The sequence below is a fragment of the Halictus rubicundus genome, chromosome 5 (assembly GCF_050948215.1).
Source record: "Halictus rubicundus isolate RS-2024b chromosome 5, iyHalRubi1_principal, whole genome shotgun sequence".
Classification (NCBI taxonomy): Eukaryota; Metazoa; Arthropoda; class Insecta; order Hymenoptera; family Halictidae; genus Halictus; species Halictus rubicundus.
In genome coordinates, this window is record NC_135153.1 from 12,304,383 (window position 1) to 12,325,488 (window position 21,106).

Consider the following 21,106-nt stretch of genomic DNA (forward strand, 5'->3'; position numbering starts at 1 on the left):
TGGCCGAGACGCGTACTATACGGACACACCGGTGCAGCCACGCTACTGCACGACCGCCTTTGTCACGGTGCAACGCCGCCGGTCCGACGTGTTTTCTGCTTAAATAGTTCTGTTTGTCTGCGACATTCAATTACTGCACTCGAAAGTAGTCCGGTGCAGTTGCCACCCCGTGGGGCTGACCATGTGGGGTTTGCTGTGGAGAATGCGATTTTCAGACGGGGACGGTTAACCTTTGAGGGGATGCAATTTTTAAAACTGGGGTTCGGGGAGGATTTTTTATGAGAACGTTGTAATGGTGGTGTAGAATACGCAGCAATCGACATTTGAATAAAACTCTTTACATGATCTTTTAATGGGAATTGTCTTTTTTTTATAGCACAGGAATGATATGCGGTCAGACGTTGTGTAGATTGTTCGTGTAGAATGCAAACTCGACGGTTAGCCCTTTTCCCGTGTCTTCGCAGAGTCAACTGCGATAGAAGCTAATCCTATCGATTAGAACTAGCCGCCTCGAGTAGCCGGTACCTGCCCGCAACATCGGCTCTAATCCGAGTGTACTGACCGAATTTGAACCTAGGCTGCGGGTTCTGGATTCGACGACCTTTGGTGTCACACGTTCGCAAAAACAGTTAATGTAGTTGCACATTTTTCATCCAATATTGCAACGGAGTGTTGTATATATATATATATATTAGTAACCGTAAGTTACCCATCGATAAGGTAGAAATTAACGTAATGCCTGTTCAACGAGATCTGTACAATTATATCCACAACACTGACACGCGTCTGGACTACTTACACACATTGTCCTAGTCAGACGTTCAAAGAGCTTCAACACGTTTCTAAAGTAACACTACGGCGAAATATATCAATATCCACTGCCATACCCAATCCTAATTATAACACGGAGAACAAATTTTCGATTTTTCACAGGTCATACGATGGTTGAATCAGCACAGGTCACAACCCCACTGGACAAGCTACGCTTGCGAACAACAGACCACGCCTCCACCGGATAGTTCATGCCTACACAAGACGGGTCCCACTTCACAACATAGACCTCGTCTCCTCGTCTACATAAACTGAGTCACACTTGCAGAGGTCAGGTACCGTCTAAACAAAACAAGCCACACCTCCACAAGATAGACATTGCCTACACAAAATGAGCTACGCCTCCACAGGACAGACCACGCCTAAACAGGACTAGCCACGCCTCCTCGGGGCACTTTAGATACACAAAAAGGACAAGCATCGTGGTTTTCGTAGCTGAATTGTGAGGGGACGCGGAGTTTACACCAGACACGGTCTCCTATCTCTTTGCCCGACGCTATTTGCCATGAACCTTCAACGCGAAACAGAGTGTGCCCTCGGTGCAGAGAGGGCTTACCGGCCACTCCCGGCTTACACGATACTTTGTTCCATTTTATTCTTCGTTGGCACCGAGGCAGACACGTCGGACGGCGGTCTTTCCAAGGACCAGGCGAGACGGTACGAGACCGGGATACCGTTTGTATCCAGAGCGCGAACGTGGCTACACGAAACCGCGGGTTCTGCTACTTCACCGAAGCCCTTTCTACGAGAGGACCACTCGATTCGACGAGGGTTCTCGTGTTCGTGCAGCGAATTACATGGCCGGAGGCGGAAAGGATCAAGGATCCTAATTGATAACACGTACCGCCTCTCGACGCTTCTGTCGCGTGCGTTCCTCTCCATCTCCCGAAAACGTGCCCACTCGAGAGAGCCTATCTTTCACGGGAAATCGTGGGTCGCGACCAACACGTCCCGCCGCAGAAACGATCGGGAACGCGCAGGCGGTCCGCGGACACGTGTGCATAGAGCGCACAAAGGGACGCGTGGGCTCGATGAGGAAATCGGCGCGGAACCGGATAAACGCGGGTTACGCAACCGATCGATTCTCGCGCGACGCACGACCGTGTCCCGTGTGCGGAGACAGAGGCAATCACTGTGCTGGGCGAACCTGCAGAACAGCTACCCAACTCAGCCCGAACCTATACCGGTACCGAGATTTTTTCGCGAGCACAGCGATTTCTCGATATATGTCCACAACACGGGTCTTGCCAGCGTCCAGGAGACACGTTTACACTCCTCGGCGTCCGAGGCCTCTCGAGCTTCGTGGGCCCCCCAGTAGTGGGGATAACTCCGCGAAATTTACCACCCAAGTCTTGGCGACGTATATAGAGAAATCTCTGCAAAAGTTGATCAAAATGTTCAGATTTGTAACATATTCGTAAAATCATCGAAACAGGAGGTAGCTGCAGTTTCATCCCCGGCCGGAACGGATCCCGGGGTTCAGCTCTTCCGCGGCTCGGGAAACTTTCGGAACGGCCTGGCACAAACTTTTCGAATTAGCCCGCTCGAGTATCTTTGTTCGATACGATCGCTGACCAGAAATTCCCCGGCGATCGAAACCATCGACAGAAGAACCTAACTTCTGCAGTGAACCGCGGTTTTAGGGACGCCTGCAGCGGCGACCAATCGGCTGAAACGGTGTCTCGCGAGAGCTCCGCGCTGCTACTAAATCGTGAACGTAATCGCGGTTGCATTTTTTCCCGGGAGCCAGCCCGCCTAATTCCTTGCCCGCGGAGCGTGACACAGCCGTCTCTCTCTCTCACTCTCTTTTTGCTCGGGAATTACGCGGTGGAACGCGAGCGGGGCAGGTCAGGATCGAGACCGAGCTGGCCGGCCTCCAAGTCGTTGCCAGATTCTGGACGCGCGCGTTTCGCTCGACCCAAGGTAAATGTGTCGGGCGGTGTTCGACGCGGAGCGTGCGTGCACGCCGTACACACCTCGGCGCGTCGTGTCGTGCGTGGCTGCGTGCGTGCGTCGCGCACCGCGACAACCAACCAACGAAAACACCAGAGGGGGAAAACACGTTATCGCGCACGATGATTCACTCGCGCGTGCCTCGACGTCTGTCCCGACATTTGATCGATGCTCGATCCAAAGATACAAACCAGACCCCACTCGGTGGACGCACTTTTACCCCGCGATTGATAGACGGTCAGGTTCCCCGCCGATTCCTGGAAGCCGAGCCTTTCACTCCGTCCGGGCACTGCTCTGTGCCTCTAAGACTGCTTTTAGACTCCGACCAGTGGTGGCATAACGCACTAGGGTTCACCTAGACTCGCAGCAGAACCTCCTGTTTATCAAAACGAGCTTCCGCGCGCGAAGCACGCGCTTGGACGCAATATCTGAACTGAAGGGCCATTTTAAAGTGCTGCTCGAGGGTTTCTTTGTGTCTCGCGCATTGTAGCCGGCAGATAGTGTCGTTCCAACAGCGACACTCTATTTCCTCAGACAGCTGTTATAGCTACCTGTCGCGCGGCCCAGATGAAATTCATCCTCAAGGTACACGCGCACGCCGTCCGGATTATTCCGTATTTTCGTGCATCGTATCCGCGAGCGAAAAACGGGCCACCCACGCTTTGTAGGCAGTTCCGTGCGAATCGCGAATTGCGAATATTGGCTCTGCCGAATATTGCGAATATCGATGTAGATAGGCGGCGCGCTAGTACCCGGAAATATCGAAACGATATTCAGCACGGCGACAACACTCTGTACACGGGGGGGGGGGGCTGCGTCAAATTTTTAGCAGTCGATTTCGCAGTCTAAAATCAACAGGCTTCCTAGTTTCTAGAAACTCTGAGGCTGTTATTCCGCGAACTATCGCGTAAACGTCGATGGAATCGACGCGTAAGGGGATCGGCTGAATCGGTGGAACGTTCGACACCGCGTACATACGCTCGGCCGGTTCCGTACGCCTTCCAGCAGGATCGGGTGAAGACAAAAAGCAGGAAGTGCTCTCTCGGACTTCCTCTCGTCCGAGTAACCCGAACCGCCGAGGAGGGAAGACACTGTATCAGGGGAGAGAGCACGGGAGACACTTGCGGTGCTTCCATCGTCGCCGCCGGTTGAAACCTATCCCTCTCGGCCTCGCTCCTTTCCGTGACTTCCACCGGCCGAACAACCGCCACGAGACGCGCGATTTTATTACGCAAATTGAATTTGCACGACGCGACTCGCTCACCAGTCCTGGCCTCCCACCCTCCTTCCTCCCCTCATCCTCCTTCGCCCACTCTCTTTCTCCTTGGGGAGCAAACGTCGCGGATCGAGCTAACGAACTATGCTGTAATTGATTCCGTCGAACAGACATCCGAGGGCCCGTTAAACGCCTCGAATCGGTAGCTGTCGCGAGGAATTCACCGCGAGAACAGCGGGAGCGGCCTCCGAGCATCGACCAGCAGGGAATTTCATCGAATTAGACGCCGTGGGACCACCTCCGGCAATCGATTCGCGGCTGCTTTCAACGACGCTGAATCTTTTCGCCTAACGGGGGAAGCCCCGCGATCGGACGACTCCGATTTCAATGAGCCTTCGCGGCGAACGCCAGACGAAACGATCTGGCAGAGATCGAACATCGAATTTCGTGATACTGTAGATTGGGAAAAAATTGACACCCGAGAGAGAATTAATTGTGTAACCGATGCCTCGAGTCGGGAGGAAATCAAGAGGCCTTACGCGACTCAACGACTTTGGTTCAAGGTTCTGAGAAATCTTATTTTAGTGGACGTAGTTTAACCCTTAGCGCTCGAAGGCGACACTAAAAATTGCTGTATCGTTATTCAAAATATTTGTTAGATTATTGAATTTGTTTGCATTTAGTAAATTACTAAACACTTCCGTATTGTACGAGTAAATTGCGCCATTTTCGTATGTGTAACATGAACAAAAAAATATAGAAGGGAAATATTCTAGGTCGGCAGAATTGTTCCGTTTTGGAGTGAAAATATCTTCGAGTGCAAAGGGTGAACACGTTGACTGGCAACTACGAGTTATCTCGTAGTTTGTTTACTTGCCATAATATGATGAATAATATTTTTTGCATTAAGAAATGACATTCGCGTCTAAAACGAGAAATTATTTAAGAAGAAAAATCCTTTGCGAGGACGATTAAATTAAATTGGATTTTCACTCCGGAATCCTGAAAAGTACCCTAGCAGTCAACGTGTGTCAACTCGAGTGGTGACTCTGAAACACCACTAAAAATTTGTTGTGACATTATTTCAAAGAAATTACAAAAATTATTACAAAATATTTGTCACATTACGAAATTTGTATTTAATAGACTACTAAACATTTAAACATTATACGTGGAAATCGGATCAGTTTCGTATGAATGAAATGAAAATATTCTAAGGCGGAAGAAAAATTTGGTTTCAGAATTAGAATAGCGCCGAGTGGAAAGGGTTAAATTAAGTATATACAGTTTGTTACAAGTATCTATAGATCGTATGAAAAAATATTAGGTGTTTCTGCAGGACAACTTTGAGGACATAAGTCGTCGTGAAATCTTCGGCACGTGATCGCAGATATTAATTTTAAATCGAAGTTGCACCAGGTCCTTCCTCTGTGAAAAAACCGGTCGGAGTCTTCCAGGTTCGAGGAAACGCGCGAAGAATACCGATTACGTCAAAACTGAAATGGTTACGGCCGCGGAAAAGAATGGGCGGCTATGCAGCTAGCAACGTTGCAGCAGTTTCCGTACGGTCGGGAGTCGCGATTAAGCAGCAGGCTTCGCTACGAATTCTAAGCGGCTTCGCGCGGCCGTTTAAATATCACGGAAATTGAATCTATAAATTTCTCGTTGCCATAAATCCTGCGATTTACCGCGCGTAAACTCGCTCTCGCTCGCGGGACCGAAACTGCGAGCCGAACGAGTCGGACGAAACTGGCTGAATAGAATACAATGTTCGAGAGAATGGGAAAAATATTTTAAAACGATGTGTTCATTGCGAACTTTCCAGGCGGGAACACAGGTTGTCCTGTGGCTCTTTCGGGAGCAGCTAAGCCACGCCTACTTAGGAAATTTCAAAGTATCGCGGATTTTAGGGGTGCTGAGTTTAGGGTAGCCATGAACACAGATTATGAGGACCGACTCTTGATCACTGCTCACGCTTCTTTAAAGTCAAGAGCAACGAAAGTACGCCTACCTAAACCACTCTCACTGAGGCCACGTCTACTGAGGGCATAAGAGTCCCAAAACTGTGGTCTGTCAAAGCTAGATTTTTATACCATACAGAGTTTAGGATATACTGCCTCAAAGAGCACTGTTTCGGCTGCATTGAAATCGAGAGCAGCGAGGCCACGCCTCCTTAGGCCACTCCCACCAAGGCCCCGCCTACTTGGAACACTTTGCACCGAGGAATCAAGACGGATAGTCTTCTGTGCCCGTCAATACTGAATTTACAGTGTCACAAGTTAGCATGTTTAACGTAATTTGTCGCCAAACTTGACCCTTAAGGGCACCGTAAAGCAGTCCCAGGACAAGTCGTTGCTGTTACCCAATCGTGGCATCTGCTCAAAAGTGAATCACGATTTGCCAGCGATCATAGGCAAGATATTTCCTCAGTGAAAGGCAATTTCAAGTTTTATTTAAGAAAAAATATCATCTCTCCACTGGTACTCGCGAGGCTCGTTATTTACCCGAGAAACGGGACGCGAGATTACGTCGTATGACGTAAACCACGGATCTACAGAGTCTCATAAAAGGAGAATACATCGGGGCTTCATCTCGTACAAGTTTCAGGCAACGTTTCCTCGTGACGAACCCCCGGGAAGCGCATGTATCTTCCATGGGCGGCGAATCACGGCGCGGGAGTCGTTCCGATAAGATTCCACCGAATCGAAAGACTCGGTGGCGAGAACAGTATTCCTGCTACCCCTGACGCTATCACAGGAGCACAGCACAGCTCCCGCAGCCTCGTCTTTGGTCAACCAATTTTTCGAGGAAAACGACGTTGGATCGATCGGTGATTTAGAACACGAATTTCACACGTCGCGTTGGGGATTACGTGTTAGATCAATTGATACTTCAAAAAATAGGTTTCACCGGCAGCGTTGGCGATTACCAAGTGGTCTCCAATTAGGAAACCACAGCGCGCAGAATGAAGCGCGGAGAGGGAACTCGATTGCGCGGGCATTCCTCGCCTAAATGGGTTAAGTATGTGTTCCGCGGTGGCTGCCGGAGGGAAGTAAGAAGGGAACGGAGGAAGAAGAGACGAAAGGAAGCAAACGAAGCCGTGGGGGTTGGGCCGTAAGTAGTAAAGTACGGTTTGTGTCTGGCGCGGCGGCAGTCCGCCGTGCCAGCCGGTGCACGTCGTCGTGACGAGAATGCGTGCGCGAGAACGATTCCTATCCCCGCCGCCATTCCGCGATTTACTGCTTACCGTTCGCCGTTTGCATCCACCACGCCCTCTTCCCTTTTCTATCCGGCGAAATTATACGGCGAACAGAAACTCCCGGCGAACGAAATCTTGGCCGACTTTCGGGCTGGCGCTCGAAACAGTTTCTCAGACGCGCGCGCCGGCATCCGAACGCGCGATGCTCGTCGGCGACAAGGTCGCCGATTCGACGTTTTAACCCTCCGCGGGCACACTTAGTTGTTTCGGCGAAAATTTCTCCGTTTGAGTTCCTTTCTTTTCAATATTGAATTTTTAATGCTTCAAACGTTCGACGTTCCAGCGATTAGAGACTTCAATACGTATTCCAGAATTTTTTGAAATTTTCCTAGGACAGGAAACTCGAAGAAATATCCTAGAATTTTTTCAGATTTTTTGAGAGCCGAAAACGGTAAAAAAATAGTCCAGTGTGCGGAGGGTGTGAAATTTAGACAGTTATTTATCAATTTTTGCAAATATATTTTTAATGTATATTACATAGATCCAATGGCCTGCTTATTTCGATCAACTGCACAACTTTTGATTGAAACTCATCAACCGGAAACGAATGGCTAGCCTTTAACATACTGGGTCGAGGTGTACCCGGGCTCCGTCCTACAAGCGTTAACCAATTTGTACTTGATTTATTTGATCAATAGCCAGGCAGTCTGATACCTTCGTTGTACGGTGCGGAAGGGAATCAATAACGATAAACAAGCTGCGCATTTCCATGCAAATGCACGTCGCTTAGAATCGAGTAAAAATTTGCTCTTTTATGAGCCGGATTCAGTTTTTCATTGTATCGAGCTTCGGGCTATCAAGATCGTAATAAATGCGGCAATAAATCACGTTCTTCATGCAGAGTACACATTTTTATCGACTGCGCCGCGAGATCAAAGGCGAGGGAGTAGTTCGTGACTAGAATGTTCATTATGACAAAACAGATATTTACGTCAAATAAAAATGGTTTAAGTTATTTCGTTCACTTATCTTAAAACGTCGAAAACGATACGACAATGTTTAAGAACGACTTTGCGCACGAAGTCGGCGGTCTATTTGAGACAGAAATACTGCAAAATGGCAACAACTTTTGCAAACTCGCTCACGCTACGGACGTATGAAAATGGTTAAATTTGCAATGGTTTATGCTGGGGTAATGTACCGATTGTTTTTGCATTTAGGTCTCATTTGGTGGCTTTCGGAGCGAAGCTGGGGAAGCTCGATCGTCGATGACGAAGAAGACAAGGTGCATCGGACGCGACGTTGGTCTGGCGCGGGAGGACGCAGAATCGCGTGAACAGAGTCGGTGTCGGTCCGGGATATCCTGGCAGGTATATCGCGCGACGAGATCGTTACCAAAACCCTGTCGTACCATCGACTCTCCGGCCCCGTTTCGAGCTTGATACGGTATCGATTCGAGGAGGCCTAGAGACTCGCGGAGACGACGGAGCGGAGTGAGAGGGAGAGGGGTGGGGGCAGAGGAAGAGGAAAAGGAAATAGGCAGAGAAGAAAGAATAGGCCGACCGAATGGAGTTCGAGAACGAGACCGAGAAGGACGAGAAGGGAACCGGCGGAACAGAGGAGGCGAAGAAAGAGTAAGAGAGAGAGAGAGAGAGAGAGAGAGAAGGAACGCGAGACGATGAGAGCGAGCGAGAGAGTAGTATTCTCCTCGCACGACAAAAGTACGGGTCTTCGTTACCCTTATCGGACACCGGAACCAGTATCGACAGCCCCCGGGGTCATTCCGATCGAAGAATCGTCGGCGGAGTCGAAGCCTCGACTGCGAGAAAAATCGGAATTAGAAAGGTGACTGAAAATCTGGTCACCCTGGGACGTCATGCACGCAGAATGATCGCTACCCCCCCCCCCCCCTCCCCGCAACGTCGCGCAAATGGGGGGACAGCGCGACTATGTGAATAGTCGTCGTTAGAAAGCGAAAACTGGTCGCATCGATTGTTTCGGGGCTCGAAACGCGACCGATCGATGCGAGTGGTGACTCGCGCGATTCGATTCGCGTTCGCGGTCGACTCGCGCTCCTTCTTTCCTGCCCTCCCCGCCGTTCCCGTCCCTATTTTCTCGACGATTTATTCGCAAACGACGAACGTATTACGGTCTCACGGACGACAGAGACATATCCAGGAGGGGAAGCGAGCGTTATCGGTGAAATGTCTGCCGGCCGCCTATTTATAGTCGACTTGATGGCACGAATGCACTCTTTAAACTCGCATTTCCGCGGTAAACGGAGAGGAACGGGGATCACGCAGAGAAAGCAAGCCATCCGTGCAGACGTTAATTCGAGCGTGTCGCCAGGTCTCAGGATATAGTATATTCCAGCGGTTGAATTTCGCTCGCTTTCAGCTTCTCCTAGCTCGAATCCACCCTCTCCCTTCTCCTGCCCTCCTCCACCCCCGTCACGAACCTTTTCCGAGCTTTTCAATTTTTCCATTTGAAAAATCAACCGGAATCCCATGACATTGGCGACGGACGATCTTTCGACGGTCTCGGTGCGCGAGAGCCACCGTCGACGAACGGCATGCCCGGCAATTAATTAACACGGTAAACGGTCCTCATAATTTACCGTGTGTACGCGACTTACAGTGGCCCTCGTCAAGTTGCCGCGCAGAAAGTCAATTTGGACTCGGAACTCGCCAAAGTGAATTTGCCGATTCCTTCCATCAAGGAATAGAGCTCCGAGGAAATAGTTTAGCAACAATTTCAGTCCAGAATTTGTCGAATAAACTGATTCCTACGATAAATAGCGTTGCATACGAATCGTTTTACATCGAGATATTTACCTACCTTCATAATCAGAATATTCATTCTGAGAGAAGTGAATTATACCTATTTTCTATTTTATAAATACAGCGAGTTCTCGATATGTCAACAACCAGTCTTGCCAGCGTCGTGTATCGGCTAGGGGACATACCCGAGCCGTGTTATGTTTACACTCCTCGGCGTCCGAGGCTTCTCGAGGTAGTATACCCCGAGTAGTATACCCCGCGGTAGAGGGAATAATTCCGCGACGTTTATCAGCCAGACCTTCGCGACGAATATAGAGAAACCACTGTATCTTGGAAACTAAGCCAAGCTCTCAATATAGAGAAATCACTGTGTACATCTAAATACAAAATAAAATGGTCATAAGGTATCACACGCTTAAATATTACAAAACTTTAAAAAACAATTCTTTTTTTTTGGAGAAATGCGTGGAAAAGAGTGTGAGTGAGTGAACTCGAGGCTTGGGAGTGCTAGGGTTAATAGAGCAAGCCTTGATTAATTACACTAAAAACATAATAAGTGAGGGAAACTTGTTCAACAAAAATTGCCTCGAACAATCTGGTGAATTCGGGAAAATTAACAAGTGCCGCGAAGCTACAGTAAAGTGCAGACCGTTCGATGCGTACGGAATCGTTTGTGCGAAATCGCGAAAGTTGGTCGATGAAAGAAAGGGAAGCAGGAAGCGAGCGACGCAATTTCGGCTGTTTAATTCCGCGGGCGAGTTATCGTTATCGCTCGCGGGAGAAAGGAGCGTCGAAGAGTACGAGAGCAGCGCCGACATCAGCATCAGCCACCGGGCGGCCTTTATAATTCAGTATCGTCTATTTGCTCGGGCGAAATCGCGGCAGCGTGGCAGGGCAACGCGTTTCAACGAGAAGAGCTGCTCTTACGAGGCTGCGAACCGCCTTTACAACTCCCCCGGGACCGGAAGAATCATGGTTTCGTAAACACAGTGGCCCGTTTCGCCACGATGAATCCTTGCTCTCGCGTCTTTCCCGTATCTCGTCGAGCCTTATCGGGGCCTCTCTTCCTCCAACCTATTTTCCATCGGTGGGAAAACTGAATTTCCCAGATCCGCTGGATACCTTTCGCGCGATTCTAATCGGACCGCGACACTCTCTGCCCTATTGAAACCTACGTACTTCCGACGAACTCGGGGAAAAGACAAATCCAGTAAGCGAACACAATTCGAAGGGACATCCGATTTACTAGCGTACTTTGTTGTTATATCGTCTAAGCAAAATTTACAACTTACTTGGGACTGCACCTCGGGCCGCAATACAGTGGATCCAAAAAGTATTTACTATGGGTGTGCGAGATCCCGAAATTTCGGGAACCCGATGGTCGGGACGAGTCGGGAAGAGGTCGGGTCGGGTCGAGTTTCCGAAAATTTCGAGAATATAACATGTGACACTCTTGAAAATAATTCACGATTCGTTAGGGAATCCCGACACTTTCGAGGATCCCGAAATTTTCGGGTACCCGTCCCGAACCCGAAAAATTTCGTGTTCCCGACCCGACTCGATATTTCGGGTTCTCGCACACCCCTAGTATTCACAATACCTTTCCGAAGAAAGGAAAAAAAAATTCTCCTTGGCACCAAGTGCTTGCAATTGATATAAACAATTTTTACTTTGCATGAAGATCGTGAAGTGTGGAAGATACTCTGTCGTCAGGAAGTGTTCGAGAACTTCCATCAAGACTACAAATAACGGAACACTTTTGGCACGAGTGCTCGATATTTTTGCCAAACCGAACGGTCCTTATCAATCATCTAAAACTGTAGTGGCTTTCCAGCAGGATTTTAATTGATCGCGACTCGCGTGATGGATGCGAGACAGGCAGACTCTCGCGGATCTTGGTTCCCGATAAATTTCGATTGGTTTAATTGCCGGCGCGGGTGTTCTTTCGAATCGCGGTCCGATTGATCGTCGCCGATGCGTCGCGTCACGGGTTCCACTCGACACGGAATCGCGGCACGTACAAGGCGGCCTGCTCCTCTGTTGTTCGAAGTTATTAAACTTTATCGGTCGGAAGAACAGATCGCCGGGCGGGCACACGTCGAGTGCCCGGCGAAACTGGAACAGTTCCGGTGATCGATCATCGATTGCGCCGAGTGCACGCTCGGCGCTTATTATCGCCGCTGCCTACTACCCCTTGTAATTATAATGTAATTAATTTCGTTATTCTGCAATTCATCCGGCACGAGCGTGCGCGTCGCCCGTACTTGTTACTCTCCGAACGTAATTGAGACTGGCGATATGCTCCTCTTCCGCTCGAGGATCGAGCACCCTCTCGCGGACTCGGAAACGCTGCACCGTAATTATCGCACAGCGCGCCAGTCATATTCCAGATCGGTGAGCTACTTCTCCAGCCTGGAGAGAAGCGTCTCTGAACCGAAAATCACTTTCGTCCGCACACAGCTCGAGCCTCCCGTGGAATCGATTTTCGCACGTGCGCGTTTCCAAATCGGATGACGCGCGTCTGCTGCGCGGCTTATCGTTCCTGCGCGCATGAAATAATCATTTTGGAATGCGACACGGGATAATCCGTACTATGCCGGTGTTAAGACTAGGGTCTCGGAGATACCCCCTGTGTCAAATTTCCTGCGTTCTCCTCTTGGACGAAGAACAAAATTAGAGAGCAGTGCCAAGTTTTGCGGTGCTAAGATAAAATGCGCGTACGACAGAACGCGTGCAGGAACCCAGCCGAACAATAAGAATGTTGATCGATCGCGGACATTGACGGGTGGCGCCGTAGCTCGGCGCATTCGTGTCGCAGGGTTCATCGTGGAGCGTTCACCGGTGCATCGCGTCGTATTTTAGGTCAGCGAGGTCTTTCTCTCTCTCTCTCTCTCTCTCTCTCTCTCTCTCTCTCCCTCTCCCTCGCCGCTCCGCCTTACTGTTACGCGGGAAAAATTGCGAGTCAGCTTCTCGGGTATTTCGTCGGAATCGCGACGCGCGGGCGCGCGCGCGTGCGAGCGGGCTGTAATTAAAACGCGGGGCTCCGCGGCGGCTGTTGCAGCGCGGGTCCAACTATCGGGAATTTTTTTCATTCCTTCGACACAACCACCGACACTATGGATGCAGGCGGCGTGGCTCGCGGATTATCGCATTCTTCCAAATTTCTTCGATATTACTCTTCGATCGAATACCTCGGAACGATATTGCGCTTGTTACGATTAGAAAAAAAAAAAAAGAAAGAAAACGGAGTAGGTATAATACACGCACGGAGGTAGGAAACGGAGAAGCTTCGAAGGATGAAATCGCGTCCGTTGTTTGCCGAGGTCGACGAGAAGCAGTCGCGATGCGATCCGTATCTCGAAAGCATCGACGAAGCCTATCGTTGTACGTTGCCGGTCGATCTGCCGAACGCTGAGCCGCTTTCCAAGGATTATGGCCGCGCGCATCCCCGCCGTGCAATATTCACGATAACGCCACCACGACACAGAAACGATGTCGCATATCCCGCAGACCTTCGCGAAATATCCGGGAGAGACAGGCATTCTTAACGATCCCGCATTTTGTCATTTCTGCCAATCATTTCATCAAATTCGGCTTAACCCGACGGGGACGATATGGGTATCAGTGACTCCGAGGAACATTTCAAAACCAATTACGGGAGGTCAGAATATTATCCGTTCGCTTTCCAGAATTTGTAGATAGCCAGGAAAAATGATTGTAACAGAAGCAAAACAGTTCCCGACGGACGATGTATCATCGCCGGGCCGACGTTGAGGATGCGTTTGATCGTGCGCAGTAGTCGACTATAAGCTTTATGAAACCGGACGCGATTGCGGTCTCGTGCATCTATAGACAACTTCTGGCGAGTTGTAATACGTTTCGTGTCGCGTGTCGCGAGGAAAACAGGTCTGCAACGTAAACAACCGGGACGGGTTGACATTAGAAGATTTTAGCCGCCACCCACGTAATTCCAGGCGCCGAATTCTCGTCGCGTGGGCCGCTGCACCTGCCGTGTACTCGTAAAACGATTTAGCACCAGCCACCGCCGCGTTCGCGTACCCACCGTTGACAGGGATCGAGACAGTGTCCCCTCCTTCCTGAATGAATCCACGAAAATAGTCGCGTCGACGACAGCTGCCTCGAGAACACAACAAAGTGGCGACCCACCGCCGACCGAGAGTCCATCCGACAGAGAACAGTTAATAACGGGTAATTGAGCTTATTATCGTGTCCGTTTAGCAGTGAATTATGACCGCTACAGCCAGAGAATTCGATCAGAATTATCGGCCGCGGATATACCCCGACCACAAACGAATCTCCGTTAATCTCTCTCTCTCTCTCTCTCTCTCTCTCTCTCTATCCGCGTATGATTGATACGTTCGATTAACGAGGATCTAATACGAATTTTTGAATAGCACTTCACTGGGACCGCTTCGCTCTCGCGGCCTCATAAAAGGAATCGTTAAGCGAGACTGCGAGAGAGAGAGAGAGAGAGAGAGAGAGAGAGCCGCGAATGAAAAATGTAACGAAATAATTTCCCCGGTAAAACGGCAGAATGGTGCGCGGCCGGGCCCAACACGCTTTTCAAGTAAATGATAAAGTGTAGAGGCGTTGACGTAAGTATTCTCTCGCTCTGTTGGACCGAGGGACAACGCCTACCGAGTACACGGAGAGACACAAGACGTCTATTCTTCTATCTCCACTTTTGATGCCATTCGAGGATCTCCTCAGTGAAAAGTACGGAATCTAATTATTCTAGCGAAAAGGAAACAATTTACAATGAAGAGTCACTGTGATCTCTTCAAAGCTAGCTTTTCCGACGAAGTAGAATGGAAGAGATCGAGGAGCGACGAGACTACGTTAGTACAACCAACCTCTGACACATTATTGTAGTGAAAAATCCTGCAAAAGTTGATACTGTTATCTACAAATCTTAGTACCAGGAGATCTACAAGAAAGTAGAAGAAACACTTGTTTGTTTAACAATTATTGTTAAGTTAAAAGACACACGAAAAGTAGGTTACCAGTGAGAAAAAGAACCATAGCACAACAAAGTATAAAATTACTTGAACAAATTATTGTTCTTGCAAATGTTTTAAGCAACTAAATTCTGTATTCAAGAACACCAAATCCAAAAAATTCTATTGTTTTATGTCGTGTACTCTCTCAGATATCTCGAAAAATGTTTTCAAACGTTAACATTGGGGGCTGCTAAAATATAGACCATTGTTGAACAAAATATTCTTTTCAGCACTATCTCTCCTCCCAGATAAAGTTTCATCAAAATCTGTTTGTGTAACTAGAATTTACTACTCCCTTCTTCCAATGAAACAGATACACAAAAGGAGAAAGAAAGAGGGAGAAAGAAGAACAACGAATAAAGAGCCAACCACAAAACGAGAAGGAACGTGGAAATAAAAAGATAGCCCATAAAGAACGGGAATATTTCATCCCGCTGTAGGCACGTGGACGTCCAGTACATGTGGGGATCAACGATCATGTTTAGCAGCGAGAAAAAGTTATGTGCGTAGCCCTCTGGCGGCGGAAGCTGAAAGTTGTGGCGCACTAGCTGAGCACAGTGGTCCACAGAACATCGTTTTATCATTTCTGGAGTTTCATTTGCACGGGGAACAGAAGGAAATTATGATTAATTGAGAGTTGGCTTTCAAGCTACGGGTTCACGCTTGACAGTAATTTTAATAAATAAACAGCATCAGAAATGTCTTTACACCATTTTATACGAGCTAGCTGCTTCTTTCAGAAATTCTCCTTTCAGAAGATCAAACATTTCTACACTACTTTCCACTGTATAAATTAAATAGAAGAATACGTCAAAATTATTTTTCATTACCATTTGTAATAAAAATACGGTGATAATAACGGTTGAGGACAATAATTAGAAGGGCTTTCACTGGACTTCTACTGTCAAGTACTTTAAGTCACTTTGGCTTTATATTGCATTTCACGTGGATCCAATACCGCCAATGTTATTAACACTAAACCTACCACGGTCAAAATGGCCTGTTTTCAATTTCACAATTATTGAAATTATAAAAACATTTTCATAGGAAATTACTGAATTAACTTCTTTACTTAAGCACATATTATAATGAAAATCGTACAAAGTTTAAGTAAATTCAATCTTCCCCCTCCTATAAGATGTTTCGCTTTCATATGTTCTCTGCTTGATAGGTTTAGTGTTAAGAAAGATTCGGACATACCTAGCGACACTTTTCCTGAATTTTTGAGGGAGTTGCGTCGATCCTGCGCCACTAAATCCCGGAGCCAAGTCACGCGAGCCTACCATCGTCTCCCTGTTTCTCGACGCACAAGAGAGACGCATAAATTACTATAATCCGGGCCCGGGTAGAAAAGGGCTGGTATAGTCACGGTTCGGGAATCACGATCGAGAGCTCGTCCCACGCGCGGCCACTCGCAAGAGCGAGAGCATGATTACCGTTTTCCTCGTTCGATTCACCGAATCCCGGCGAGCGCGCGCGCGCGCGCTGCGTAGGTCAGGAACAAAGGAAGTCTGCGAAGAAAGAGTTAATCGCGGCTTCCTGCCTGTCCTGTCGAGGAGGAGCGCGAAAAAAAAGGGAGCGGCTCCGTTTGTAAAATTGCGACGCGCTTCCCTTGAAAAGGGGGCTTTAATCAAAAAGTTCGCGAGCGGTACATTCGGCGGAGAGGGGGTGTGGGGGCCGGAGAGGGAGAGAAAAAGAGAAAGAGAGCCCTAGTTTTTTATCCGACCGAACTCGCGTCCGACCTTTCTCGTGGGGGGCGCGTTCACAGGGCTGGCAACGATCACGCATTGTCCGTCTTCACTTTGTTCCTCGTATCGACTGCAAACCCCTTGCCGCGGGAGGGGGACTCGACGTCCAAGCTCGAGACGTCTCTCGATTGTCCGAGATTGGAACCAGGACTTTGAAAAATCGAACGGCGGACTCATGATGGAACGATTTCCGTAGGTGGCGGACCCTGTCGGGGCCTGGAAATCACTATGTTCCGCCTTCTATAGCAACAACAGACTGCGGATCTTTATTAGAAAATAAAAAGGTGTCTGCTGCAAGACAGTCGCTCGGGAATGTTTCGCTTTTGATAGCAATTGTAGCGGATCGAAAATAATAAATTCGTTTAATCTTTCGCCAGTTCTGAACTGCAGCTTCGTCGTGTTTGCCGTGAAATTGAATTTTTACGGAGGAATTAATCCTGGAGGCTATTTGACAAACTCGTTACAAAAAGGCTACTTTAAATGCGCAAATAGCATACGTAGACTGCGGATTTGATGCGTTTACGATGGAAATGGGTAGATTAAATGAAAAAACAGTGGAAATATTCGAGGAATTTCAACGTACTGTTGTATTATTTCGAACCCATTAAAATGATTAAGAAAAGAAATAAATATCCAGGTAGCTCATACATCTTGCAGTTAATACGGACGATTTTAATTTTGCATAAAACCGGATTTTATTATATTTTTATGGCGTGATTGTGTAGCTGCAATTTGAAACAACGGATTAAAAGAATTGAAGCATATATAGTCTACGCATAATTATTAAAACTCTAAAAATGTTTCCACGAGAAACAGCTTAGCCCTTTGCACTCGGCGTTATTTTCATTCTAAAACTAAATTTTTCTTCCGTCTCCGAATATTTTCATTTCATTCATACGAAACGATTTCCACATATAATATTTAAATGTTTAGTAATCGATTAAATACAAATTTTGTAATGGAACAAATATTTGTTATTAATAAACTTCCTCGATCATATATTGATCTCACCCGAGAGATTTCAATCTTGATATTATTATAAAGTAGTGTACGTATATCGTTGACGTTTTAATGCTCGTTTCTGGTGTTAGCTCGGACAGTGGTGGTGTTAAAGGGATGAAGGGTTTGAATAAGTAGGCGTCAGAAGAGATTCGGCTTTCCGTCCGCAAGAAAACCCGAAGCAGCCTTTTTATCGCGGAATTACACCGCTGCGGTTCATCCGTGCAGAGAAAAGCCGCGGAAAGATCCCGGCGACCTGGCCGAAATTCGGTCCGCGCCAATTACCGTGCGCGGGGAACGTGTTTCGCCCTCTTTGAAACGTATTTCGGGCTTTTCGTTACGCGCAACAATGGCTCGTGCCCGCTTTCTTTGGCCCATTATGCCTCTCTCCACCGACGCTTCCGCTATTTTCTGGCCGCGCGAGGCCATCTCCAAGGTGGATTCGGATGGTGTGCCCAGATTCGCGTCGACAATGCCCGAAACTGCCAACCCACGGGAACCCGTCTTCGAACCAATTTCCATTGCTCGTCCAAAGAGACCGCTAACTCTGGGAGAGAGAGCCAGACACTCGTTTGTCTTAGTAAAATGTTCCACGGATATCTATCCAGTTTGAAAGACACCCTTAAAATAATAAATCTCACGACTGAGGGACACGGTTATGTTAGACGCAGAGTACTCAGGTTTTTCCATGAATTTTGTCTGAGAAACTATTGAACCCTTTGCATTAGGATTTTGCATACGTATTTATTGGTATTCGAGGTGCGTGTGTGATTTTTGCTAAGTAAAAATAATTACAATTGCACGAGTTATTTCAGCGAAAAGAGGCGATTTGAAAATGGAAAACCAGAATACAGTGATTTCTCTATATATGTCGGCGAGGCCTGGATGATAAACGTCGCGGAATTATCCCCACTGCCGCGGGGTATACCCCGTGAGGGGCCACGACGTAAACATAACACGGCTAATGTATGTCTCCTGGACGATCCGTGTTGGTGACAAATATCGCGTAGAGCCGTGTCGTTGACATATATCGAGAATACACTGTACTCCCTTAGACCCCTTACCCTACCACTTGACGTTCAAATGGATCTGTTAGTTATTCAGTGGCTAAACTGTCAGATGGAGATCACCTCCTGCCGCGACAGTCGAGTCCTCGTGTCGAGCCCTCCCTCGTCGAGGAGTCGATCAAAGAAGGTAACAAAGTTTAAGGGTCGTCGATAATTATCGTCAGCGTTTCCCGAGCCGGGTATCAAAACTTCGCTGGTCTCGTTGGGAATCCCTGGCGCGGATCGATCAAAGACAACTTTTGGCTTCGGATCAAGAATTTCGTCCGGCCGAGGATAATTGCATCGCGACAGGGGTGCACACAAAAATTAGGGAGCGAAGTAGAAATCGATGTCCGAGGAGTAGTATCGTCCGACCGGTGACGAATGTCGCGGCAGGAGAATCGATTAACCCTCTAGTAAATCTTGTCAGCGACTCGGCTGTCTTCCTGTCCGTTTCCTCGACGGATTCTCGAAGCGCGGATGTTTCTCTAGGTCGAGAGAGGAGGGTCTCCCCCGAAAACCGTAGAAAATCGCCATGGGATTCCTCCTCTTCTTACACACAACATTGCATGCACTACTCAGGACAGATCTACGTCCAACGAAGCTTCCAACGGGACACTACGGGACGCTTTGACACACGGCACCGGGCGCATTCGGCCAGGCTGACACGTTGGATCCCGTGGATCTGCTCCATTCAAACACAGGAGATCTCCGAGATCATCAAAAAATGCTAGAATAGATTGGGCCCTTAAATGCCAGTCCCGGATCTACAGAGAAGACAGTGTCTTTGAATATGAAGATGATACATGCTCAATTTCAGTCTCGAGGAAGGCTGGAGAACATGTTCTTCAAGATCATCTTGTGTATACTGTTGGTTCCATAGCGTTTCCACCCCTTCAAAGCCTGAGATTTTGAAAATTATCAAAAAGTGTCTACTTCGAAAATGCTAGACGAGATCAGAGCCCTAAATATCCGGTGTCAAGTCGAATTCAATAATATTATTATTACTCACAATGTCATGACTAGACCGCGGATTTTTATGCAAAATAAATATTCTAAAACACAGAAGCCCAATAGAAATGTCATTCTTTCTTTTTCATTGACATTTTTCAATTCTTTCCCACTGACTCATTCTCGTTGTAAATGCGCAAAATCCGCATTTAGTCTAGTCGCGACCTTCAAACGACCTTGGCCGAAGAACCACCCAACAAATCAAGGTAAACCAGCATTATCGAAAATCATATCATTTCAGTGAAACGGCGGGTTCGCATGCGATTCACCAGGATCCAACGTGTCGCAGAGGGTTCTCGACGCTACAAGGCACGGGGTGGATCAACGCGAGGATCCAACGTACGGATCTCGAGCGGATCGGCTTGGATCTTTTCTCCGCGAGATGATCAAGCGGTCTGCACACGGTTCGCCTGATAGGTCGCTACGAATTCCGTGGCAACCAGGTTTCGCGAAGGTTTTCAGAGAGAAAGAGAAAGATAGAGAGAGAGAGAGAGAGAAAGAGTACGCGACTTTTAAGAGGCTTCTACTACCGGCGAGTGATCGAAGGACGCGAGACAGCCCGTTATCGTAAAGTGACTTACCAGTTCTCCAGGATGCCGACGTTCGAGAAGTTCGGTGGAAAGCTCGCGGCCGCCATCGGTGGTCGCGGCTGCGCCCTGTCCGTCCTGTCACTTCCGGTGCTCCTTAGTGCTGCGACGCGTCCCTGGAAACGCAAAAGACCCAGCCATTAAATCTTGCTGCTCCCTTCGGGGCTCCACGAGCCACCCAACGGGTGTCTCCGAAATCGTTAATTCCAGAAACAGGGTGGTACGCAGATCGCAAAATTTTGTCTAGCTAGGTTGCCAGAAATAGGAACAGATTATGTTCTCCAGCACATTCTTGTACCATGGGTCATTCAACTGATGTTAGATGAAGAGCCAATGCTCATGTTGTTAAAGACTGAAACGGATCTATGGCTGTCATGCGAGGCTTGCAGAAACAATATAATTTTATTAGTTAATTTCAACTACCGAACTTCGCTAGAACTACCGCGTAACAAATACATCTATATCGCTTTGTGATAACGACAAGATTAGATTTATTCAAACCTCACACCAATTTTATCCTAACAAGTGCTTCGATAAAGAAGTTCATTCAGAAATTTCTGATGAAAACATTCTCATAGTTTCAGTAATTGTGATAGAAAAAATCAGGGACCAGTCATTTCGACTGGTTCGGGTGGTTCTAGTGTCAATTGAGCCTAACTGCAACCCTGCATCAAAAGATTTGCCGGAGTCAAGAAGCCAGTCTTCTAAAAGCTTC

General features: G+C 48.0%; 1 protein-coding gene across 4 annotated transcripts in view; it reads right to left on the bottom strand.

Annotated features, from left to right (window-relative positions):
- Window positions 1–21,106, bottom strand: part of Msi (RNA-binding protein musashi) — a 182,859-nt gene that overhangs the window by 75,875 nt on the left and 85,878 nt on the right. For all 4 annotated transcript variants that reach the window (XR_013082325.1, XR_013082324.1, XR_013082326.1 and 1 more), the window contains one exon: window positions 20,386–20,507. Coding sequence is in view for 1 of the 4 variants with exons in the window: in XM_076788437.1 (XP_076644552.1) it covers window positions 20,386–20,441 (56 nt within the window). In the remaining 3 variants the exon portion in view is untranslated. The remainder of the gene's footprint in view (window positions 1–20,385; window positions 20,508–21,106) is intronic.